The sequence below is a fragment of the Corapipo altera genome, unplaced genomic scaffold, assembly GCF_003945725.1.
Source record: "Corapipo altera isolate COAL_440 unplaced genomic scaffold, ASM394572v1 61305, whole genome shotgun sequence".
Classification (NCBI taxonomy): Eukaryota; Metazoa; Chordata; class Aves; order Passeriformes; family Pipridae; genus Corapipo; species Corapipo altera.
Genome location: NW_020884909.1, coordinates 3,557,540 through 3,584,417, shown reverse-complemented (window position 1 = coordinate 3,584,417; position 26,878 = coordinate 3,557,540). Strand labels below are relative to the sequence as shown.

The following is a 26,878-nucleotide window of genomic DNA, read 5'->3' as shown; positions in this document are numbered from 1 at the left end:
CTCTTCTTACACTGGATTGGGGAGAGCTCAGCTCTGTCGCTTTCACCACTTTTTAAAGGCTGCTATTACATTTCCCTTAGAGTTGAGCACAATTCTTCCAGCAGCGAACAGAGTGTAACAAATCTTTCCTCAGTCTGCTGACCGTGCTCTTCCTGATGTAGACCAACACGTGGCTTTCTTTATTTGCAATGTGAGCATACTTCTGGGTTCAACTTGGCATCCCCTGGAAACATCAAGTCCTTTTCAGCACATCTGCTTCTCAGCCAGTCTCCTCCCAGACTGCACAGAGTGTGGGGTTGTTTCACCCTGCTGCAACTTCACAGTATTTCTTGGTTAACATATGAGGTTTCTGAAGGCCCCCTCTCCAGGCCCCTCAAGGACCCTCTGCACTGCACATCACTCCTCATCTGTGTCATTCCCCCAGTTCAATGTTTTCTGCAGACTTGCTGAGAGTACAGTCTTCCTTTCCATCTCGGTGACCATGCCCTTAGAGACAGAGATACTGAGTAATACTGCATTCAAAACTGGATTCCAAAGGTTGCCACCTTTCACCAGAGACTAACTGGATGTTGAACCATCAACTTGCAAACAGTAGTTTCAGCAGTCCAGATGATTTTTTAGCCTATGTAGTGCTCTATTCATCCAGCTTATGCTTCTTCACTTACAGCTGAGAATAACAAAGTCTTCTAAAGTCTACCACTCTCCCCTCATCCACAACATCTGTCATTTCGTCATAGAGGCAATAAGGCTGGTTAAGTACTGCTTGCCTTAATAACATTAACTTTTCTTGATTACCTCCTTTCCCTTTGCATGCTTTCCTTGCTATTTTGCCTGTTGTAGGGAATCTACTGCAGTTGATCCCTGAGGATTTGAGCGAGTCGTGTACAACATCTGCTCATCCCAACACAACTGGAATACTCCTACCTGCTTTACACGGTAAATTCAATCCTCTCCCTTTTTTTTCATACCACCAGGGAAAACACTTCAAGTTCACTTTCAAAAAACGTGGTGATTTGCCTATAAGATACAGAGTGTAAAAATTAAAGGTTATTACTAGAATGGTGGTAACATCTCTTCAAATGTGTGCTCATTAGCTCATCAGCGTTTTCATTAGCAATTACATGAGATTCTTGGCATTAAAATTAGGTTTGAGCAATTAAAAATATATAAAGCATGAAAACCAAAACATTGACAAAACTAAATGTGCAAAAGGGAGAAATTAACAGAATTACAGGAAAAGTTGTTTTCTTTTTTGGTTAAAACTTTTTTTCTAGAACTTACTATTGAAAAGCAGCTTTTGCAATCTGTATTAAGATTGCCTGAGACTATTTCACCACTGGGAGAAACTATATAATAAACAGATTGTCCTTGCTATTTTTTTTTGTCATGTGGTTTTACTGTATTTCCTGCAATAAATAAGAACTGTCTCACTTGAAACAAAATATTTAAAGTGCTTTTTTCCAATATATCCTGCCCTTGTGCCCTACTAATGCATTGAAATAAAACTCATTTTGTATATGCAAATTACCACACCAAAAATATAATGCTTATAGTCAAGAGCTTAGACAACACTGTAAATAACATGCTTTGAAGCCAATTTAAACCTTAACTACTTTTTGTGGAGAAAGAAGGCTTCTCTCAAACTTTGATCTTTCTTTTCTTTTCCTCATGTAGGGAAAGGAAATTATTTGCACTTGTAGAGAAAGGAAATTATTTGCACTTGGAGTTACTTTCTGAACACAAAGAATATTTACACAAAGGACACTTTCAGTCTGTTTTGGAATATTTATACCTTTTTTAACAGTTTTGAAATTATTATAAAGTAATCATCATCTCCAGTAACAATGTACACAAACTAGACATGTATCAAAAGTACACATATTTACGTATTCCTCTACTTAAAAAACGCTTTCTTTACATAGGTGAAACATATCTAAGAAGAAGTAGCAGAGCTCTTACAATATAAGGGTTTGCAAACAAAGGAACATAAGCATGAGCACAGAACAGCACATTTCAAAACATGTTAGCAAAATAAGGTATCAGGAAAGTGAGAACAGATAGATACACAAGAAGTTTCTTGGTTTTTACTTTTAATCAGCTTTTTTTTTTAATTCAGCTGCATTTGATTCTGTAAGTCAAAGCAGGACAAGAATAGCTTTTTTAGCAACCATTTTAAGAGAACACCATCTTAATGTCTCTTTCAGAGAAGGTATAGGGGAAAAAAGCACGTGGCACTTACTAAATAAGAACTGAGTGCACCAGAAACAAACTAATCTAATTATAACAGCTAAACCACTCCCAGTGAATTAATCTGATATGTTAGAAACCAGGAGACACCATGCTGAAGATGTATCATCACAGAAAAAGTCTATCCATCTCTGCTACATATTCAGCGGAGTTTACTACCAGTCCATCCCTTACATGCTAGCCCAAAGACAAGGTTTATTAACCAAGATGAATACTTAAAACTATGTGTTTTCTGTCCCACAAAGCTGAAGTGAATCAATACATCCTTCCACTACTGTATTAACTAAGTATTGCTTTTAGTCAAACAATCTGTAATTTTAATCAGAAATTTTACCCCTAATTTTTGACCAAGTTAAAAAAAAAACAAACTCAACCAAAAAAACCCCGACAAACAATATCTGACAAAATAAAAACTTGATAAATCTTCAGAATACTTAGCAAAAAGGGAAACCTGATAAATCTTACACAGAAGCCTGACAAATTAATTCCTGCTTAATTCTTGTTATAATAACAGATTCTAAGTCTAACATTTAGAGATCATAGGAAACTGTTTGATAACTAACGAGAGAATTAAGCATAGAGGAAAAACACTCAGAATTCAAGAACCAAAACAAATACTTACACCAACAGATGGGGAAAAAGTGCAGCACTCTATCTCAGGGATCAACAGAAGTAATAAAAAATAATGTATGAACCATAAGTAATGTTGTCATTCCACAGCAGTACAGCTCATTAATGCTGTGGTTATGAGCTAGAGCAATTAATGCACGCTGCTTGTCTTTGAACAAAGTATATTGGCTTCATTTTTAATAAAAGGTTGAACAAGTCCTCTTTGTAAAAGTAGCAGATAGCCACATAGTAAAGCTTAGTCTATCAGCACAGCTGTTGAAATTGAGTGGTAACAAACTCTCCAATACAGTTTGTCACCTGTACACATTTTTTTTAATGGGTCTCACTATCTCAGGGACAAAGTGCTGTACTTCAACTTCTCAGGAAGAACAATATCTCATAACACTTCCTCAACCAAAAGAAAATCTGGAAAGGAATTCTGAAACAAAAAGTTGGATGATGAAATGACAGAAGAGGTATTCACACATGCAGTCACAGAAATATTTTTCCATAAACAAATATATATAATGCTGTCATAAAATAACTGTCATTGCAAGGCAGAGAAATCCTGCATTTTGTAAATTACACTGGCTTGGATGTCAGAGGAACATGAAGTATGGTGCTTTTAGTGGTTACAATTAGTCTAGATTTTAAATATAAGGTGGAAATAAAACCTTGAATAAATGCATCCTGATAATGTAATCATGAAGCAGAACAGTGCTCAGAGTATTAAACGTGCAACCACAATCTACAATTGACCAAACAATTGTGGAATTTTTTTTCTTTAATTTTTTTCTTTTTTCTTGTGCCTCTCAGGTAGATTCACAGAAATAAGCACAGGAAAGGGAAACGTGCATGCTCACACTTAAAGAAAATCCTGATTAGCTTACGCTTTTGGGACAAAATAGCACAACAAATGTCTGTAAAAGTGTTCAACTGAAGGTCAGCCAGGGACAGAAAGGCCTCTCTGTGTCATATACATCCTAGATACTTTAAAATATTCAGATATTATAATTCAGAATTAAAAAAAAAGTAATTTTAAAACCCTTTAAATTTTAAAAAATCTTAATTCTTACGGAGCTGGCAATTTGCATGGCAAATCATACCACCTCAAACCTGCCTTTTCTTGATGGGACAAATCTTGGGATGCTGTTCATGTCAGACAATAAAGAAAAATGTGTTCAGAAAAGACCTTCCCAATCCCTTGATGCATTATTTTCCTCCTGTGTTACACCAAGTGAAGGACTGCCCAGATTATGAAGACCCTCCCACACACAGGGAGGGTCTCGGAGGATGCTGATATGTGGGCTGACCTACCTGAACTGTTTCTCCCATATACCAGTTCCTGCCTCGTTGAGCCTAGAAAGGCAAAACACCTTCCTGTCCCTGTCTGGCTGCTAAAAGGAAGGCTCCTGCTTTTTCATTTGCACCATTCCTGTGTCTCCCACTGCTTCCTCACACTAACAGATGTGCTGTAGGAGAGTTTCCTCACAGTGCCTTCCTATCAAAGAGATTTTCTCAATAGATGACAAGGGTAATGTTAGTGTTGTGGACTATGACAATAGAGAAAAATCAGAATGCTTAGAATTCATTTGCCTCCATTCGGTCTATAGGGTTTTTTTATGAGGTGGTCATTTGCTTTCATGTTGGATTACTACCTTCATTGTAATGCTCTTGAAACGTGTTGGGACAGAAAACAGACAAATTAACATCATCTGGCTAGCAAACATTTGAAAGAAATCACATTTCATTACCTGTAAGGAAAGAAGAATTACTAAAATTGATTATGATAAATCACTACACAACTGACACATTATTTAAAGCTACAATCTTTAGACAAACTACTAAAAACCCTGCAAGCCTGTAAACCGGACAGGAATCAACTACACTGTTAATAACGTGTCTAAACAGCAGCTGTTCTCAAGTTAGTCTGCTTTTCTACCTTTTCTACCTCTGTACCAGACAAAATACTCTGCAAAAACCAGATAACTTGCCAAGTGACAAAATTTTACCTTTAGCTCACACTTGCAGAAGTTGCTCTAGAATGCAGTGTATTAAAAGCTGAGTTGCTTTTCAGTAAGCTGACTGAAGACAACTGTTGATACAAGTGCAGTTTAGATTTTCAGCTGAAAATCTGTATGAAAGGACAGTATAGAGCGTAAGACGTATACTGGCATAAAAAGAAGAGATAATGTCCAAAAAAGAAAAACAAACCATCAAGTAGAATCAAAAGTTGACTGAAATTTTATGATGAGACTGCCAATGAGGCAAAACAGTAAAACTGACAGAATAAATAGGAACACATTTTATTTTTCCTACTGAAATTTTCCATAGGAAGACAATAGATGGGCTGAGAGCAAAAAAATGCAAGATGGGAAGCATCCAGTAATTAGAGAGTAAAACCGAAAACAAATCATGAATTTGAAAGTTCTGGGTTCAAACCCCATACTGCTCCCCATAGTCTGAGAAGACTGTTTGAAATGGCAGGTACCAGAGCCTCTGGACAGAGAGATGCTCCTAACTTGGACTATGGAGAAAGAGGTTCACTTTTATCCAATGCCTGAAAAGTAGCAACTGAAGGAAAATGTGAGCTTAACAAGTATTTAATGTGGGCTAACTAGAAATGGTTGCTTTAAGCTGACCAGGAGTCACAATAGCTGCAATTTTATCCTTTTCTTTTTTCCCTTCTGTTCATTTAGACTGGACCTATACCACAGATTTTTACAGAAAATTAACCTAACCAGAGGCAGACCCTGTACGATATCAGTCCTGTCAGACCTACCTGGTGAAGCAACCAGGTGCTTTAACTGGGTGCTTCAGTCCAACATTCACCTAGTAAGAGTCACATATGAATTCTGAAAGTGAAGATGATGAACATCATCAGCCTGCTGCACAGACTCTGATGTGACTTCTTGTTGGTAGCATTGATAATAGTAAAAGGCTGGGGATTTACAGTCGTGAAAAATTACACACAAAGAATGACTGAGTGACAGTACTAATCCATTAAAGTGGGGGAAAAAAGCCTAAACAAAACCAACCAAACAAAAAAACCCACAACAAAAAAGAAAAGAGCAATAGTGGCAAACCCCTGTAAGATACACCTTCATATATTTAAATTTACTCCTACTCTTGCAGTCATGGGTCATTGATTTTTTTTACAGCTTTATTAATTTTTTGTTGATTTGAGTGCCTATCATATAAGCTATAGAAATAAAAATTAATTATAAAATAAAAAAATAAACTAAAGTAACCAGGAGAGCTGTAAAAAAAAAAAGTCCAATTTCTTAAGGCTACTCAAGGAGAGGACCTTTTGTTTTTAGAACTGCAATTGACTAAACCTTTCATTCAAATGTCCTTTAAGTTAGGTACAAACCCTTAATGAACTGGTTGTTTTAAAGCACATTAGCTGCTTCTGCCAAACAGATCATGTCTTAACTAGTGTAACTTTAATTTTACACAGAACATCCCATCATCATTACCATTATGTTATAAACTGACTGCCTTTGGACATTATTAGCATTTAGCAGTCCTTCCAATTTATCCTTTCCTCACCTACCTACAAGAGCACCAAATGGACCTCCTTTGCTGGAAACAAATCATTCAGAACCACAGAAAGCCTCCCTCTGTGTTCAACTCTAACAGTATTTGATTGAAAGTCCTCAAGTTCAAGGCCCTGTCCCAAGAGCCCTAGACTAGACAAACTTGGTTTTATTCCTTCTTAGGTGACTGCATTTTTTCCTTTTTCTCCACTTTCCTCTTTCAAGCTCTCACTTTGTCACATCCTTCTCCCCCCAAACAGGGGGTGTTCCCCTTTTTGTCTCTTAACAGCTCATAGAAAACTTTCCAATCAAGCACCTACCTCGTTTTGCCTAACAACAGCATTTCTCAACCCTGCTTTCCATCTTGCCTTCTGTTTTAAAAACTGATCATGCAGATGCACAAGATACTCCCACCCCTCCCAATTCTTTATTACTGGCAGGGCTTTGCTAGTACCCAGTTCACCCGCTGGGTCAGGGGCTTGTCTTGTGAATATTTTGGAAACAACCCCATTCCGTGCATCTTAACTACAATGCAACTTTTCAGCAGCATAATCTCTAGTAGTGGAAAATACACATGCAAAGACAATTCTTGGTCTGAAGATACAGTTGCCATACAAGCTTCTAAATCATGCAAATGATGCTTCTAAATCATGCATCTGTCAGTTTAACAGCTATTTCTAAATCTAACAGCTTGATAAAACAATTATTTAATTATATATTGAATAGGTTTTAGAAGAAACACTTATTTTCAATATTCTTTTTCTTAAGAATAGCTTATTTATGTATGTGTACCTACATCTATCTGTATGTACATAAATATACATACACATATATTAACTGTGTTCTTTATTCAAAGACAATTAATTGGATTTGTTTATCCTTTGAGAGCATACATCCTCTTAAAGGACGTATTTTTTTTCTATACCTACATTTCAGAAACACTTCACAATCCTGTTACAGAAACTCTGAAGCCAATGGTATGCACTAGCGGTTCACTATCCAAACAACCTGTTCAGCTTTGCCTACCACCAATTCCTTACAGTGCTCACTGAGCACACACGCACTGGAAAGTCATGTGGATGAAGGTCATAAACTATTTGAACATTGGAAGATTTTATAATTACTTGTGTAGAAGTACAAGGAGTTCAGCTCTTAAACATGGCAAAACCTCATCAAGCTAAAAAATTAACATTATTGAGCTGTTTAATAATGCACAGCAACACTGTACACAATTTCCAAAGAGGTTTATGCAGGCTGACCACAAAACCACAAAAGTTAGACAAAGACTATCAAGTAGATTAACATGGGATTTCTGTGGGTCATTAGTTGCCAGGACAACAACTTGATGTCTCTTGTAGAGGCAGCACCTCAAGAAACAGTACCACAAGAACTCCAGTCTTCACTCTGGTCTGCAGGCATTTACTGAGTGTAGATTCAGGAAAGTGAGAACTGCATCAGGTATTGCCAAGATAATTTCTTTCAAATGCCTAATGTCTCCCATAAGTTTCCCATCCAAATAATTTTGAATACTAACCACATTTAACTGATTCTATCTGAAAGATTTAGAACACAGAACATGGCTGTAGGCCATGGTTAGAGGAAGACACTCTAAAAAAACACACATTACCATGGTGAAAGCATTTTCATTGCTTGGCAATTTCATCATCTACGGAACATTAATGAAATTATTAAATATTAAAACCCTTAAATATTAAAATCCTTTCTAAAAGCTATTATTGCCTCCTATTTGGGAAAAATCTTCAAGACGTGCACCATGAAGATCCCAGTCCTCAGGTTTTGAAAACTGGCAACAAAGAATACTATGTGTCATGAAATTTAATAGCTGAAGAACTACGGATAATGAACAAACAGAAAGGGTGAGTATAAATAATGTGGTCTCATGAGTTCAGCAGCAGTTTCTATGACTGTGCCACAGAACAACAGTACTGAAGATAAACTATTAATAAAAAAATATTCAAGAGGCAGAGATGTACAGGAAGCCCGAAGAAAACTGAGTTTAACTTAAAATCTGTCTGGGTGTCAAAGCAACACTGCAGGCAATGGCATTCAGAGGACAACAGAAGGAATAAGGCAGAGCACCATCTTCAATGCCTTTATCACTGTGTGAGGAACACCGATCTTTCACTTGGGAGGGACTGCACCGCAGACTGACACAGCAGTAACCTACACCCCACCCAACTTCAGAGAACTGTTGTCACCTTCCTATAAAACCAAAAAACCTCTTAAAAAACTGTAAGACTTTCTCTGGAAACCTAAGATTACAGAAACCATATTCTCAGGAAAATGCATATATGGACTTTAAAAAAAGCTTTTCCAACTGATGATTTGAGGAAGAGAACATACTTGAGAACTGTCTATTTCACATATTTCTTGATTTAAGCAACCAGCTTAAGAGCTATTTTCCTGGGACGTTGGGGAAAAAAAGTTCAAAAACTACATTAAAAAAATGTACTTTCTCCTCAATAACCTTCAAAAGTTATTCAGGTTTCATTGTACTGAAAATGACATTTTCCCTTTCTATGGTTGTTCAAACCACTGAAGAAAATTTTAACAGCCCACACCGTTCCTTTAATATGTTTGCATTGCGCATCTATTTCATTAGCAAGATTTTTTTTTTTCTTTCCGCAGAAAGATTGTAGCTTTTATCGAAACAGTTTAAATCCCATGGTAACACAACACAGAGCAATTCTTTATGGTCTTATAGGCTTTCATGTCACTTCAAAAGTAGAGGAAAGAGTCAGAAAAAAAATTTTACTGCAAACCAGACAAAGTGGCAACAGAACACAAAGGGCAAAGCCATAGAAAGGGACAGAGGATGAAGGGAATGTGAGCTCTGAGCAAGGAGGCAATTTCATGGCAGAAAATAAGTCACTATATTCAGTAGGTGACATACATTTAATTGAACTTTAAATTGAAGAGACTTCCCACAAAGTAGGCTAAAGAGGTCAGACACAGGAAAGAACACTGATTTCTCCCTGAATACAGACAGCAAGTGCAATAAGGCAGGAGAGCAGACAAGGTTGCCCTAGGAAAGAACTGACTACTCTTAACCAAACACTTTGGTGAAGTTTCCTGCTACCACACAATTTTGTGTCAGCTGAAAGCAGAGCACAAAAAAGTCACTACAGACTACGACAAACCCAAGGTCTGCATCTCCCCTACACAGTACAGGTTTCCCGTTACAGCCATAAGTAAAGGACATAAAAAGACAGTAATTTTGATCAGAGCAAAGAGAGAATGTGGACTGATTCCATCTCATCTCACAACAACTCTCATGGACAGCAGCTGTAACTGCTGCTACGGGCCATCAGAGTCCACCCAAGAGTTTTATGGCTCTTCTCATAATTTGAATGCTAAAAGGACACTAAAAAACATACCTTTTCATAACTAAGGATGTATCAGCATTTAGAGCTCCCAGAGCTGGCAGGAGCAGACTGCCTCTACACGGCAAAGACTGAGCTGTTTGTTTTGTATCAGTTGCAGGACTGATGCCAATCGAAGACACAGGCATGAACTAACCTGCCTAAGGAATATAGGTACACATGAGATTTAACATGCATGTATTTACTACTTATTACTGAAGTTTAAAAGCTCTGAAGAAGCATTAACACTGGAAACAATCCTTGCATTTATGCAAACCTTGTTTTCACAGGAATACAATTTTCAACCTATCCAAAAACCTCTTCTAGAAGTTTGTATTTTACTGGAGATATTTCAAGGAAACTGCCTCAAGCCACCTCATTGAAAAATACTGGTATGCTCTTCTAGTATTTTTCATATGTACATATTTACACACATATATACATACGTGTGTGTGTACACATACACACACAATTCTTCAAGCTTTATTTCCATAAACAATTATTTGAAGTCTTCCACTTAAACACTTCATGAATTAAAGCATTCACGAACAGAACACACAGGATTTTTTTTAGTAAAATAGGTCTGAATTCAGAGCATGAAGAGATCTGCATTACACAGTCAACAAGCTTCAAACAGAAACATCAACTCTACCAGCAGACTCCAGTATTTGTCAGTATTTGTCCTGGCTATAACAGCTGTACTGCTAAAAGGGAAACTACTGTATGTTTGTCTTCCACAGATGTTCAGCTTTAGATTCATGTAACAGACTTGAAAAAGAAAGTCCAATGTGCTAAAATAATCCTTCAAGCTCCCTCGGGGGTTTCTGATAATTTATGTGTTTATTTGCAGTCACTTCACAACGAATGACAAAAAAGAAAATGGAAAATTAAAGAGGACAGAGTTGAAAGACCAAAAGGTGACTTTCTTCTAAGGTGCACTGAATTGCTTCCTTTAGTTGGAATTGAAGCCCTTCACAATTAACATTATATGATAAAGCTCTTTCTGAGATAAAACCTTTTTTATTTTCTTAACCACTTGCCTACTAGGAGGTACAAACAGACTTGGCACAACAGGTAGCTTTTTCCACATGGGATGTGATCATGCGAAACAACACATTCCCTCTTGTTCTATCACAGCATCTGCCTTTGCTGTGCAGGTCACTGTACCAACCAGGAACAATCCCTTTACACATGAAAAGACAATTTTTACCCGATATAGCAATATCATGTTCAGGATGGCACAGTTTTCCAATAGTAACAGGATTAAACATGCAACTACTATACTAGTAAATTTTAACACAAGTGAAACATTCTGCCAGTCAGAAGCTCCTTAAGTGAAAATGGGCAAAGATGACACTGATCTGGCAGTACTAACCAACTGAGAAATGGTGATGAATTTATAGAGTGATGGAAGCCTTAAAAATGATAAATGGCATCCTGAGCTGCAGTGGCAAGGCTGGACTGGACATTGAGCATCGCTGTAGAAGTTAAGTTCCCCCACACAGTACCAAACATAATCCTGATCACATCTTTTTAAGAAAACTAAGACTGAGGCAAATGAAAGGAAGGGTGATTAAGAGAATATAAGAGGATCATGGATTCTTGTACCTCACTGAGTAAAAGCTCTGCACTACTTCTCAATATGTTTACAAGAGACAAAACAAGAGCTTTCTAAAGTAAATAGTAACAACTCAGAGAAGAAAAAATGGCTGCATGTTTGCCTCAAAAAAGTTTAAACTGCTACTTATTATGGCAACTGCATTTATATAGCGATATTCCAGTGGCACAGGACAAGCAACAACAGAAAACCCTACTATTTTCGATGGAGATCAATATGTTTATAAAAAGTAAGGATGTCTGTAAGGTATCTTAGAGTGTCTCAACTCATGGAAATATCAACCAGTTACATACAACAGTGTTGCTGGTTTATTATCTGTACAGATTAACAGAACCCAAAAACTCTACTGAACATCTCTCATTGCTATGTATTTTTCCCCAGTGAACAAAACAGAATAATTATACCACAAAATACTTAAAAATTTTCTGAAAACTGTTTAAAAACATAACAGAGCAACTCTTTATGAGTTTATCCTTGTACTAGTCATTAAAGTTGTTCTTCCCATAAAACTGAAATACTTAAAACCAGCAACTATTTTTATTACCTACCTACATAATCATTATGGATATGGCAAGGACAAAAAGTTACTTCATTTGTACAGGCTAGTATCTACTCTGCAGAGACAGACTTATTTTGACCAAATTGATTAATGGTTATTATTATTTTTATTAATTCTTTGGTTATAAATTCTGTGGTTGAATAGAAACAACTAAATAAAAATCAATGAGGAAAGAACAAATCCCTTCCTCCACCAACTCAGGGCATCACATTTTATTTCAAGTCTGAAAGAATACACAGTGTGTCTACATTGAAGGTAAGATGGATATAAAAACTAGTAAAAACATCAGCTAGTTTGTTTTTGTTGGCCACTTCACAGATTTATGACACAACCACCAAGTAAATCTTTTCAAAGGCCATTTCCAAGGAAAACAGTAGGTCTCCAAAAGATGTTTAGCAATGAAAAATTAACAATGAGGTTATTTACTAAAATTATGAGTTTAGTACTAAACTAAACATTCCAATTTGTAACAGTAAGGCTCTTTTAAATTGAGATGAACAGGAAGCTCCTGCTGTTCTGGACTTACCCTGCAGAAATGCTACTACTGAAGAATATTTTCAGACAAAAAAGTTGGTATCACCAGGATTCAGAACTATGAAAAATTTGACTGCTCATATTTAATCAATAACTAACATACTCTCAGGAACATATTTTAACATGATTGCTCTGAGGTACTCAGCTAGATTTTTCCCCCTCTGAACTAATGAAATTTTATCAGCATTTTATCAACAGCACACACAGCTAATGGAAATCCTATTCAGATCAATGTGGAAGCTTAAGTGCTTTCACATCCCTCAATGTACTAGCAAAACACGGGAAATAGGTGAACACTATAGAAGATAACTGGCATATTTAACAGGAACATGGATTCTCACATGGGGATGAGGGCCCTACAATCCTACATGCTTCAAGGCACAACAATTGCTATAATAATCACCAGTCTCCAGAAACAGCTGGTAACAAACAAACTAAATGACAAATACTAAATGGTCTTTATGATTATTCATTGCTTGAAGTGGAATAAGAAGGCAATTGACTTGTAGTAGCTCTAATAGGTCAATCTCAAAGGTTATTCCAACCTACCTTCTTCCAGCATTTCCCTCTCCTGCTTCTAGCATTCATAGAATCATAGAATTGTCAAGGCTGGGAGAGAGACCTTAGAGATCATCAAATCCAACTATCAACCCAGAGTTCCTACCCTTGAGCAAATCAACACTCCGAGCCAATTTAGTGTTGTCTGCAAATTTACTGAGGGTGCATTCAATCCCCACATCCAGATCATCAATAAAGAGGTTAAACAGGACCGGCCCCAAAACCAAGCCCTGGGGAACACTGCCAGCAACCAGTTGCCAACTGGATTTAGCTCCATTCACCACAATTCTCTGGGCCCAGCACTCCAGCCAGTTTTTTACTGGGAGAGTCAGTCCACCCATTCAAGTCGCAAGCAGCCAGTTTTCCTAGGAGGAGTACAGCTAAAATAATAAAGCCACTGCTGTTCAAAGTATTTCTCCAGCGATGAGTTAGGAAGCTCAGGCTTGGCTGGGCTAGCTGATAAGCACACTGAAGAAACAAGACCAGTCTTAGCTCGCTCAAGGCTCTCTGCCCCATTAAGACTACACAACTTTTACATCTGCCTCCCATGACAGAATTGCCACCTTCAAGCACACATGCCTGCAGTACAGCACAGATAGGAACTTAAGAACGGAGTCTGAAGTTAGGCTCATTCTTGGACTTAGTAGAGTGGAAAAATCAAGGATTTGGAACAGAGGACGTGAGTACAGATTTAATATAGCCAGGACAGAGGAATGCCCAGTGCATTCAGTACAGAACTCTTTCTTGAAAGTACAAACAAAAACCAATTTTTTTCAAAGATGTAACAGACACACTCCAAAACTCTAAGCAAGCCTCAAGCATGAAATGCCACCAAAAAAAATACATATACACTTACAGGACCCTCTTGGAAACACTAAGACTACATTTCTCAAAATTACTACAGCCAAACACTAAGAAAAAATATTTTGTACCGTTTGAAAACATTTTCTATTATAGTCAACTATTCTCAGTTAGGTGCAGTTATTTTCCCCTACCATATGACAAAAAAATAAATTACAAAAATTTTGAGTAGAAGAAAAGAAGAATCAAAAATACCAGCACCTGCTTTCATTCATTCTAGCAGTAACAGATTACTTTAAAACAACAATTAAAAATATCAAAAAGCACATAACAAAACTTTTTCATTTGTTGAGTCAAGCATTTTACTGAAAGCTTAGTCACCACCTACATTTGTTATAGCTAAATTTCCTGACTTCTGGAACTGAGACTCACAGCACTGTAGAAATTTTGCCCCAAATTGATAAAAAGTGACAGAAAAAGTCACAGTGTTTTATCTTGATCAACAACAGGAAGTTGTGCAATTCTGGAAGGATAAGAGCTGATCCACAAGATGGGCCCTTTCCATGATAGAATATTATGATAATAGGTATGCTACTGTCTGTAGCACAGAAAGAAAAAGCTTTCAAGAAAAGCCAAAAAAAACTATGTTAAATTGAAGTCAAAATACGCTTATATACAGAACAAAAGGACACAGATGTAACTACAAAGAGAAATTAAAAACAAACTGAAAGCTAAATTAAGCTGTATAGTAGAGGGACTGCAATAAGCACCTAGAAGCACAGCTTATGCTCCAGAGGACCTTCACTGATGCCACTGGAAGCTTGGCTATCAACTAGGCACAAGCTTTAAATACATGCCTATGTAGGTACACACGTACATTTTCATGCACGCAGATTTACAGTGTATGCCTCATATATTAGTTAAGGCCACATATATTTCCACTCTAGTTAGTGATATACACGGCCTAAAGAAATGCTGCATTTCTTCAATGCACCTGCTTCCACACTATGACGTGCTCATTCACACACGTTGTCTCATGAACGAGCACGTCCCTTATGTCAGCAAATCCAAAGGCAAAAGAGTGACCTGGACAGGTTGGAGAGTTGGGTTGAATCCAATGGGATGATGTTCAACAAGGCCAAGTGCCGGGTCCTGCACTTTGGCCACAACAACCCCCTGCAGTGCTACAGGCTGGGGACAGAGTGGCTGGAGAGCAGCCAGGCAGAAAGGGACCTGGGAGTGTGGATGGACAGGAAGCTGAACAGGAGCCAGAGTGTGCCCAGGTGGCCAAGAAGGCCAATGGATCCTGGCCTGGATCAGGAACAGTGTGGCTACAGGACCAGGGAAGTGATTCTTGCCCTGGACTCAGTGCTGGTGAGGCCACCCCTGGAGTGCTGTGTCTAGTTCTGGGCCCCTCAGCTCAGGAAGGACATTGAGGGGCTGGAGCAGGTCCAGAGCAGAGCAACGAGGCTGGGGAAGGGACTGGAGCACAAGTCCTATGAGGAGAGGCTGAGGGAGCTGGGGCTGTTCAGGCTGGAGAAGAGGAGGCTCAGGAGAGACCCCATCACTCTCTGCAACTCCCTGACAGGAGGGGGGAGCCAGGTGGGGGTTGGTCTCTTCTCCCAGGAACCAGCAGTAGGACAAGAGGGCACGGTCTTAAGCTCTGCCAGGGGGGAGGTTAGGTTAGACATTGGGAAGAAATTTTTTACAGAGAGAGTGATCATACACTGGAATGGGCTGCCCAGGGAGGTGGTGGAGTCACCATCCCTGGAGGTGTTTAAGATGAGACTGGATGTGGTCTCAGTGCCATGGTCTAGTACACAAAGTGGTGTTAGGTCACAGGTTGGACTTGATGCTCTCAGAAGTCTTTTCCAAACTAGTTGATTCTGTCATTAAAAAAAAAAAAAACAAACAAAAAAACATCTTTCCCTTCCTAGGTTCATTTTAAGACTAAATCATAAAACAGCACTTAAGAAGCCTGTATCAGTTACCAGGCTCCTTATCCTCCTCCAGAATTTCCTAAAATTATACCTCTAGTACAAGATGTTCTTTTTTTCTGATGTATATGAATGCTTTAAAAGAATTCTTACAGGCAGGCCAAAAATCTTTCCTTAGTGTAACACTCAGAAGCCAAAAATATTGCAGCTCGGGTGGAACTACACATTTACTTGCTGCCCGGTTCTAAATATGTATTAGAAAGTGACCAACCTGTGCACTCATCTTGAGCTTAAATCAGTATCCAGTACCGATTTAGATAAATTCCTCCAAGCATAGCAGGTCTTGCTACACTTTTAATAATATATGTGTTCTTTGAGTATTTCATGTTATGCAATGCAATGGAATAACTAAATACAAGCATACTGCAGAGAATATGTTACAGCATCATATACTTATGGCTTAATACATTCCTTCTCACATAAGAACTGAAAAGAGCTGGAAACTACTTTGGTAATGAGAACCACAGAATAAATAAATTATGACGACCTAAAATGACCCAGTTACACTTCTTACCTATCTGTGTACTTGAAGAAAACTCCCAAGAAAGATACAAACTGCAAGAGTAGTTTGAAAGCTTATTCTTTAGAAAAAAGACATATCCTGTTTCTGAAACTTAATGAAATACTGTAATATTTCATTAGGTTTCAAAAGTACATTTAATTAGCGCTTATTTCAAATAATTACCCTAACTCTCTCTGTTTAAAACTTCCAGCTTCTCTCTTTGTGAGTATTTTTTATTTCAGTGGAAGTGTGTCTTTCGATGTCAAGAGATGTGATGTTGGAAAGAAAAAGTCAGGAAAAAGTTATCTGTGGGAGATTTTTTTAAGTCAGGATGAGAAAGAACAGCCCAGAACAGTACGAGAAGCCATCTGCACTGGGAGTTGGAAGGCAGCAGGAGAACACATCTTGTGGACTATTAGTGTCTTTGAGAAGACTAAACACACTTTGAGTAACTCTCCACTATTTAATTTACCTGGTAATCTGCAACAAACTCTCCATCTTCAGAAAGACTCAAGTAGGACAGTTAAACAAAACTGTTACTCAAAGCATGACCAATAACCACAACCAGATCTGTACATGTGAAAGGGAAACTTATTTCAGAATACACAGGAAAGAGGATATTTTGAAAATATAGATAATTCTGGAAATATCTGTAAGAATTACTGCTTCCCATGTGGTTTCGTTTACTCGATTTTAAGGCAAAGTACAAAAAAACTATTTCGAGTTAAAAGGTAAACATCAGGGTTTCATTGTGCTTTGTTTCATTAACTCCCTTTAAGCACCAACTCCTCTGTTGACCCTAAAGCAGAGAAGTTCTTCATCTGTTACTCTCTTTTTAAAAATCAAGCTTATTCCTTGTACAGTAATAAGGTACTGTTGACTGATGATGTGATGGGTTTAAATGAGATGACTCTTACAATAGTTGTGCCACAATTGCATCAGCTCACGACAAACACTGTTTTTAAACACACTTGAACACCTAGACTTCTGCACTAGACGTCTGTGGAAGTACCACCTGGATATATTCAATTCCATAAAAGTCCTGAGGAAACATTTCCAATAAACTGAAAGCAAACTTGAGGGAAAAAAAGTCCAACATGGTTAGCTTTAAATATTCAGAGAAGTTGAGGGATGGTTCAGGATACCCATATGCAGAACTTAAGACTTAAGAATTTAAGAACTTTTTCTTTTGCTTGTCTGTGGGATCCTTGGTAAGTCAAACAAGAGCTTATTCTTAAGGAGGAAAACCTTTGAAATACTTGCTTTAAGAATATACAAACACTTGCAACTGACTAGAAAGCTTTTAGTTAGCCTGCATAGTCCTGCACATAAATAGCTGCTGGCATGTTAGATGAAAACACATTAGAAGGAAGGTGTAGCCATGCATTCTTCATCATGGACATGAAAACACACCCACAGAGTCTTTGCACCTTGGTAACTCAGCACCAGGTGTCAGAATTACATAGCTGTCAAACTCCATAAAGGTACTAGCAGTATTTCCTCTTAAGGCAGAGCAGAAAACGCAGGACACGTAACCTGAAACCAAGCCAGAAACCTAAGAGAAGCTAGCTCTCAACTAGGCTGAGAAACAGCCCCTTAGCTCTTGGCTTGACAGATCGGATGCCACCATACAGGGGACCATAGCCACGGGCTTGTGTGTTCTGCTGCACATCTCCATGGTAGATACGGGAACAATATCCTTCACAATAAAGACCCCCAAAAAACATATCTCCAACTCCTGCCATTGTGCTGAGCCCCACGAGGAAACACAATAACATGTAAGTACCAGGGAAAACTCTGTTTTCTCACCACAGGCTTCCTCAACTCCCAGACAAGCTAATCATGGAAGAATGAAGAAGGGGTAAGCAGACAGGGAGTCCCCAGGGTACCTGAACCCAAGGGAGGCAGTGACCACAGGCAGCGTCCCCAGATTCTCCAGATAAATGAGCAAATGAACGACAGGAGGTCACTTACAAAGCCAGAGAAAGAGCAGGGCAAGAGTAATGACACAATTTAGCACCATGGTTACTGCAGTAGGATATGCATGATTTGCATTTATTCATTATCATGTACACACAGAAACACTATACTACAACACTATGAAAATACAGTTCGCTTTGCTGAGCAGGTGAGAATCACAAGTTTTATAAGTACATTTAATGTTACTGTAATCAGACAGATATTAATAGGAAACAGTTGAGACTGCACACAAAAAATCCTGTACCGGTAATTGGCCATTTATGCAAATAGTTCTGAAGCCTCTGGATTCATCTTGTTCCTCTGCATGTACCCTCAGAGTTGCCTGCTACAGGGGTCCACTCCTCCATGCATTTTTATTATAGGATCACTTCTAGTTCACTCCATGTTTTTGGCTTTTTTTAGTTATGGCTGCATTTATGTAACTACCTAATGAAGCTGCCCAAACTCAACAGCTTAAATGTGGGTGGGTACTGCTGCTTCAAGACTGATCAGTCCAGCACCCAAATGAGCAAAATACCATCTTATCATCATCAAAGGCACATGTACCTCTAATTCTTGTTTTTCACCAAAAAACAGGATTGAACTCTAAGCTTAGTCGTGATCCACCAACATCTTCATCAAAGTGAGAGATAAAGCCTCAAAAGAAAAATTACATGGCAACGGGAAGAAAAACTTAAATTAAAAGGGAAAATATAGAGTATTTTTAGAGCAAGACAGAAGATGGCTTACAAAGGTTCCAGAACCTCCAGAGACTGTCAAAATACCAATGTAAAGGAAATTCTTTTGAGCATGCAGCCTGATCCAAAGAGGCATTTTCCCAAGATATTTACTGTAATATTTACTGTAACTACTAGGAATCCAAACCAAATAGAATATTAGAGAGCTATTTTATTTAAAAATGTTACAGTAATGAGACTGTATTCTATCGTTGTCATAGAACTTTGGCAAAGGAGAAAAGAGACAATGAAAAAAACAGATGTATCAATAACGTGGACTGCTTGTAGTACAAAGTACCATATTTTCTTTCAACATCAACCTATACAGTACCTAAAGATCAAAAGTATACGGGGTATTTTGCATAAATGTAGTCTTTAAGTTTAAAATTAACATAGCTCACTTTGAACTTGATAATCCCTATGGATTCCTTCTAACTTGAGATAGTCTGTGCTATTTTCTCCCACAAAAAGGGAAAAAAGGCCACAAAAGGAAAAACTTTACAAACACTTATTTGAATAAATTTTACAAATACACCGACAAATGGTGTTTAGATATTTTGCTGCATTTGTCATTTTTCATTTTCTAAAAAAAAAAAAAGAACAAAAAAACCCAAACCACATTCTCTGATACTGTTTACACTCTGACAATGTTTGAGTTCTGCATCAATTGTTATAGCCAGTTAACTCATACACAGCATTTTATTTTGTCCTTTTCTGGAACTACGCTATTGGATCTGTTAGAACTTACTTTAAAAATTACAAAATGGCCTTCTGAAACCAGAAATATAATTAAAAAAAAAAAAAAAAAAAAAAAAAGGGAGGAAGAAGTAAAGCAATCAGCCCCATATTCCAAATGGTCCTCTACAGTCAAATCCCAGCTGAAAAGCTAAGCAAGGAACAACACAGCATCTCAGGTTTTTAACTACATTTTTGTTTCCAAAAAATGGAACACATATGAGTCACTAAAATCAATCTAATTTCTTCATTCCCTTAAAAGGAAACTATTTCAAGGCTTCAAAATTAGTAGAAGAAAGTGATAGCTTGAAATATGGATTCTCAAAGCACAAAAGCAAAAGGCCTTTTTTAATCTCTACAGTTTCTGATTTGGGGAAGCAGACAATGCTAAAACCTTACAAAAACTAAAAGACTTTTTATAGAGATATTTTAAACAAATTTGTCAGGTTTATTATACCTTAATTATTGCAGCATCACCAAAACTGGAGGATAAATCAACACATAACTGAAAAAATATACCAGAACAAGGGGTTATCTTCTGTTGAAAGAACATGATGCATCCATAATACAATCCTTCCTCACGAAGCAAGGAAATGGACAAGATTTACGCTACAGTTCAGCTGTTGCTTCAAGCCAATTTGAATGTAAGCTGCTGCCAAGTGAGTAGTTTGACACTCTCCTGGCCCTTCATTTCTGGCTGACTGTGACCACCTCTTCTTTCTTCAGATGCTCATAATCAGCAAGAGTTTGCCCTGAGCACTGATTCAGACGAAAGAAATGCTTTTGTTCAGGTTCACATTTCAGGCAGAGCCCACCCCTGCTCCAGCTCACCAAAGGGCTGCACAAGTCCTGCAGAACCTGACAACAACCAAAAGGAGACACCAGCCTGAGGGCAGGTCTTTCTGACCTCCATTCCTCTAAAATGCTCTAAAAACCCTGTAATTAGATTCACTCTCTCAACAATTTAATGAAAAATTCGTTACTTAAGAGTGGAGAAGCTCCATCAGCAGTGACAGAGAGAGGCTCATCACTGCAGCCATGAGTCATTTGGTATTTGGGAGACCCAAACTTTAGACCTGACTTCAAATCTGGTAGAACTACAATTAAACTCTAGAAAGTCCCAAATATAAGAGTCGCTCATCGTAGGCTCATTTACATCTTCTTTTCTTATTCATTCTTACAACAACAAAAAAAACTTGCCAAGGAAAAAATAAAGTAAAAGTTGTAACACTCTCCTTGCCAGTAAGCATATTATGCATATAAGCTACCATATGCTTACTTGCTGACCCTAAGTGGCAGCAGAATAAACTCTGACAGGCAGCCAGTCTTAACTACAACAGTTGAGTCACCCAGAAAAGATCAAGCGTTTCAGGTTTTCTCTTTAACTCTGATTTATTTCACCCTCACCAAAAAGAGACTTTCTGATCCAGTTCTTAGAAAAGAAATCTAGTAAAAAGTGAGGCAACAGTGATTCAACTCTTCTGGAGATGAAAAGCTTCTATGAATTTTAATGAAATTGTTTCCAGTTGATATAGTCTTCAGTAACACATACGAAATACAAATTATACTTCTCACCAAAATCAACTAAGTTCATAATAATCTTGCAGCTCAGCAGGCCTCAGTTTAATACTTACAATACAACAAGAGGACTTCAGGACAAAAGTCCAACACATGCATCTGAGCACACAAAGAGTGTTTCTGATCTAACACAGGAATGAAAAAGCACACAGTAGCAGTTTCAGTGCCCTAGCAAAAAAACCACAAAAAACAACACAAAAAACAAACAAACAAAAACCACAAAACAAAACAAAAACAAACAAACAAAAACCACAAAACAAAACAAACAAACAAACAAAACCACCCAAAGCATAAATCCAGCTTCTCTGTCCGGACACCCTATTCCCCTCCTTCCTTTTCATACAGATTTAACGTTGGGATAACATCCTAAGCAGCTTTGTCTTAATCATCTACGTTTTCTGGAGCAGCTTCTGTACTGGCAACAGAGTCAAAGATTCTTCAGAATCAGACAGAAATACTGGTCTGAAACGAGTAGGTGCTATTGCAATGCCCAACACGTTTTCTTCATCTTCCATTCTTTATTACATAGACTTAGGTCCTTCAAGAACAACTGACAGACAGGACTGGTGCCACTCTACTCCAGATCCCATAAAACCATGGGTTTTTTTCAAAATGTTTGTTTTCAGGTCCCAATCCTACCACAAAAATCTGAGTTTCTGGGCAGTCATATAAATCAGTCTCCAAAACTGTATTTTTTTTGCTCCATCCCCCTTAAGCTCAGTACCTGGAGGCAACAATTCCTGACATTCAGCATCAAAAGAAATTATAACCATGGTGATAACGCTATCTATTATCAGTTTTCTTCCCTTCTCCAGACTTCTCCCCAGGAAGACAAACTAGAAAAACAAAACCAAACCCCCCTTCCAAGATACGACTGTCAAGGCAGAATCATAATGCTGCCACCCGATACAGATCAGCAGGCATCACATGCCCGTGAGGACTGGAAAACAGCTTTGTACAGACACAGCCCAAACACATCTGAGTGTAAGATTAAGCTGCCAATGTAGCATGTGGTTTGGATGTCTGATTAAGAACCTACATCGATTTCCATCAGCACCATAAATGCCTTCCCTGCTCTAACAGTGCAATGGGTGTATTATTTCACATTGGCATTTACAACACATATCGAAATAGTCTCTAAAAACACCTCTCCATTCCTAAGTAAAGGAGAAGATTTCCCCCACTTATGATTTCTACCTAATTGATACTAACTATGCAGTATTTACTTTCGTTCACCTGTTTACATACATTGTAACCTACCAAACCCATTTTTAAATGGCCACCTTTCCCTGGGACATTGAGAAAAACACTAATCCACAAAATTAATTATTTTTCCTGTCTTTTTATCATCAACTAGCATATAACCTCTTACTGTGGCCCATTTAAATGATTTTTCCTGCTTAATGAGGGAGTGCCACAAGGGCAAGCATATATTAATATTAAAGAAATGGTCAAAATAACTAAAATCAGATTCATCATATTAACTATAACCCTTTACACCTTCTGGCAGTTGTATGCTTAGTCTATTTTTATCTACAAAGATAGTCTTGCCAATAATCACAGTATTTTCAGAGAAACAGGCCTGAATTTTAGTTATGGCATTGCAAATAAACTTTTTGGGTACTGCAACACATTGTTATGACTTCAGAAAATGCTACTACTGAATTACTTCAGCATAAAAAAAATTGTTATACTGCATATGCCCTTAATACATTTTAATACTGTTCTACACTAGAAAAAACACAACTCAAGTTGTATCATAGACACAGGCAGTGTAACAAATTTCATTCCTGTACAAAAAAAAAAAACCCAAAAACCCCCTATTTCTACTTCTGCCAATAACGAACTCCATTACAATACATCTGAGTAATTAAGACATATTTTAAGAGACTGTGATGCTGAACAAACAGATATGCCACGTGCTTATCCAAACTCAAGCTGGAAAGATCCAACCTGACCAACATTCATCAAATACAGTAGCTCCCTGTCAAGGATTATATGTAGAAACTCTCAAGGTAATGCTCTAGCAACTTACAGCATACCAATGCTTAAAAAGGGCTGCAACAAGTGTCACCAATGAAAACAGAAACACACAAGTAGAAATAAACATGCTTACAGCAACACGCTGTGAATATTTCCCTCTCTTTTTTCCTTACAGCCCCCAGTTCACATTCCGCTGCATGCACTAAAACTTAATTATGGTGGAAAGAGATTGTGGATAGAGCCACTTACGTCGCAAGGCGTAAAACTCTGCCAACAAACAGCACACTGCAACTTCCACCATCACTTACCTCGTATGACCAAACGCACTGAGTTCCTCCGAACCTTCGGACACACCTGCCCACCTCCACGTCCTCGTGGGTAGTGTACATTTCTCGAAGGCATTCACCTATATGTGGCACCATCCTCCTGAGAACCTCCCGACTGAAGATCATTCCTGGCCCTCCCATGCAGAAATTCTCCCCAGGCTCCAGCCCAAGTTTTCCGAGTTCTTCAATATTACCCAGACCAGTCTGTCCCAAATACAGAGGTTTACTGCTGTTCAGTGAGCGAAGAAACTCCTCCAATTTTTCACCTGAAAAAAAGATTACTGTTATTTCTCTGACTTCTCTGCCAGCCACCTCTTTTCCTGTAGTTCAAGCTTTTACAAAAATATAATAGGCACCTGAGACTGTCACAGAAAATCTCCTCTAAAGTAGAATCCTACGCCTAACTGAAAATATCCTTGGACAAGTTTACCTTTTTTGTTTGTTTGTTTTAATTAACATTACAATGACATTTGCCTTCAGCCAAAAGTCAGAATACGATCAAAATTAAATTTAACCAGTAAAGTTTGCTCTGTTCAACCAATACTGATGGAAAGCACTCACTTGCTCACTCTCTCCAAAGTCAGACAATTTGGACAATATGGTTCCAGGTTGCTTCCAATCTGCTTCCAGGGAAGCAGAGCAAACAAATTAACTAAGCAAAACACATTTAATTATAGACTAATTGTCAGAAAAAGAAGTAAAGCTCAGGTCCCTTTCATATTATTTCCAGTGCTACAATGTTTACACTCTTTTCCTTCAAACCCCTTACCTAGTTCTTTTAAAAAATTCTGATTTCATGTTTACTTGAAATGGAAAGTTTCTGGATAGGTTTAACTCGGTACTGTGTAACCAGTTAAAGGCAGGTTCATTATAACTTCGAAATGAGCCCAAAGAAAACACTGACAACTTTACATCTGCAACTGAATATACATACATATATACAAGTGTATATGTGCCAATATTTGACAGGTCACAGATAGCTGACAAGCAGGCATTTTAAGTGACTCAAAATCAAGAGACAAACTGGAAAGGCTATAGGTACCTTCAGTGAACTTAAAACAATGTAAGCAACCAAGCTCACAACCTGGGTTTATTTACGCTTGCAACTCCAGCTTCTCTTTCCCGAGCGCGGGACGCGACACGAATAACGGGACAGCAACAGGCGCAGACCAAAAGGAAGCTGCAGAGCATCGTGTCCTAACGGCGCTATGGAACTCGCAGGGATGGCACTGTCCGGGGACACGCGCTGCACTGAACGGCAGCTTCACCCGCGGCAGCTTCGCTCAGCCCAGGGTCGGGGCAAGCGGGTGACAGCAGCATCGCTCCCGAGGAGTCCCGCACGGACTCCGCCGGGGGAGCCGGGACGAGGCGGGACCAAGAGACACACACCTTGCGACCGCAGCGAGCGCGGGGGCCGCAGCACCGGGACCCCACGCCCACCCAAGGGACCGCTCGCCGCGCCGGGCGCGGTACAGCCCGCAGCCTCCGCTCTCCGCACGTCGGGGTTCCCTCGGGAACCGCAGCGACGGGGCGGCTCTCCATGGCCCGCACGGTGAGGCTGGGAGCAAACGCCGCCGGGGCGGGGGCAGGTCGAGATACCCCACGCGCTCCCCGTCCCAGACGAAAAGCGACACTCCCCTCCACCCACCACGGGACCCCGCTGCGCTCTCAAACACCGCTCCCTGCTTCCCTGCCTCCCGCCGGCGGGGCGCGCCCCGGTCACCTTTAATGTAGACGTCGTCGTCCGCCCGCATGAACCACTCGTACTTGTCCAGGTAGTGGTCGTGCATGTACTTGATCATCATGAAGGACTTCTTCTGCGGCGGGTAAGAGTCGTCCACGCCGGGCAGGGCGACGACAGGCAGCGGGGGCAGCCCGGGGGGCGCAGCGGAGCCCTGGCTGGAGAAGAACTCCACGCGGCCCGGCACCGAGGGCGCCCACGTCCGCTGCGCCGCCACCGCCCGGCTGCCCAGGTACTTCTGGGCCGTCATCACCCCCACGTAGAGGAAGTTGCGGGGCTTGGCGCAGCCCGGGGCACCCCCCCAGTCCCCGCTCCCGTTGTGGCTGCCGCCAGGCCGGCCGCTCCGCTTCTCGCCGCCTTCCTCCTCCTCCTCCGGCTCCCCTTCCCCGCCAGCAGCGGGGCTGGACACCGTGCCCTCCGCCGCCGCCGGCGGCAGCTCCCAGGGGCTGCTCCTGAAACTCGTGCCGCCCAGCACCGCCGGTGCCTCCGGCGGCGCCTGCTGCCCGCCCGCCGCCGCGCCCCGCGCTGCCCCCGGCCCCGCCGCCCGGCCGTAGTAGGAGCAGAGGCTGGCGCCGCGCCGCTTCTTCTCGCTGAGCTCGGCCACTCGCGGGGCGATGAGCCAGGAAGCGGCGGTGAAGCCCAGCACCAGCCCCAGCACCACGCTCAACCAGGGTCTCCGGGATCGCGCTGCCATGTCGCGGGCGGGGCGGCTCCCGAAGCGCCGCTACCGCCGCCGGCGTCCCGCTTGGAAGCGACCCCCGTCCCGCGGCGGCCCCAGGCGCGGCGCCTCCTGCCGCGGCTCCCTGCCCTGCCCCGCCGCGGCGGCCCGGGCGGCTGCGCTGCTCCCGAGTCAAACTTCTCCGGGCGGGAAGGCGGCGGAGCGAGAGCGGCGGCGCCTCCGCTCCGCTGGCACCTCGCCCCCGGCGGCGCCTGGTCCCTCCCCGCCCCTCCCACGGCTCAGCCCCCGCCGCACGGCTCCCCGGCCCACGCTCCGCGCCCGCCGCCTTCCTCCGCGGCTGCCGAGCGCCTCACCCCGGAGGGCGCCGCCGGTGCCCGAGCCGCGCCGGGGAAGTGGCGGCCGCCGCCGCCGCTCCGGAAGGAAACGATTTTTTTAGGTGCCGCTCGCGGATCCCCCCGCGCCGCGGCCTCGGCCCCCGGCCCGGCCCCGCCGCCCGCCGGCGACCCCTCCGCCCGCTGGGGTCGGGCCGGGGCGGAGGGCGGGTCGGGGCGGTGGGGTGGCGGTGCCCCCGTCGCCTGGCGTGCTCTGGGTGCCGCGGTGTGTCCCGCTCCCGCTGCCGCAGCGGGCGAGGTCGGGGGCTCATCTGGGGGCGCGGAGCCGCATCGCCCGAGGGCGGCCACGGGCCGGGCGGTCGCGCCCGGCCTTCTCCTCCGGAGTGGTGGTCGTGGGAGACAGGTCCGGGATGTCGTGTCGGGAGGAGGGAAGCTGTCTCCTCTGCCCCCACTCTGGCCTC

The 26,878-nt window shown here is 40.9% G+C and overlaps 1 protein-coding gene across 1 annotated transcript in view; it reads right to left on the bottom strand.

Annotated features, from left to right (window-relative positions):
• CHSY3 (chondroitin sulfate synthase 3) overlaps positions 1-26,242 on the bottom strand; it is a 140,025-nt gene extending 113,783 nt beyond the window's left edge. The window contains exons 1-2 of the mRNA XM_027653175.1: positions 25,389-26,242; positions 23,648-23,931 (exon numbers count right to left, since the gene is read on the bottom strand). Of these exons, the coding sequence (XP_027508976.1) occupies positions 23,648-23,931; positions 25,389-26,100 (996 nt within the window). The 5' untranslated portion in view covers positions 26,101-26,242. The remainder of the gene's footprint in view (positions 1-23,647; positions 23,932-25,388) is intronic.
• Positions 26,243-26,878: the final 636 nt, after the last annotated feature.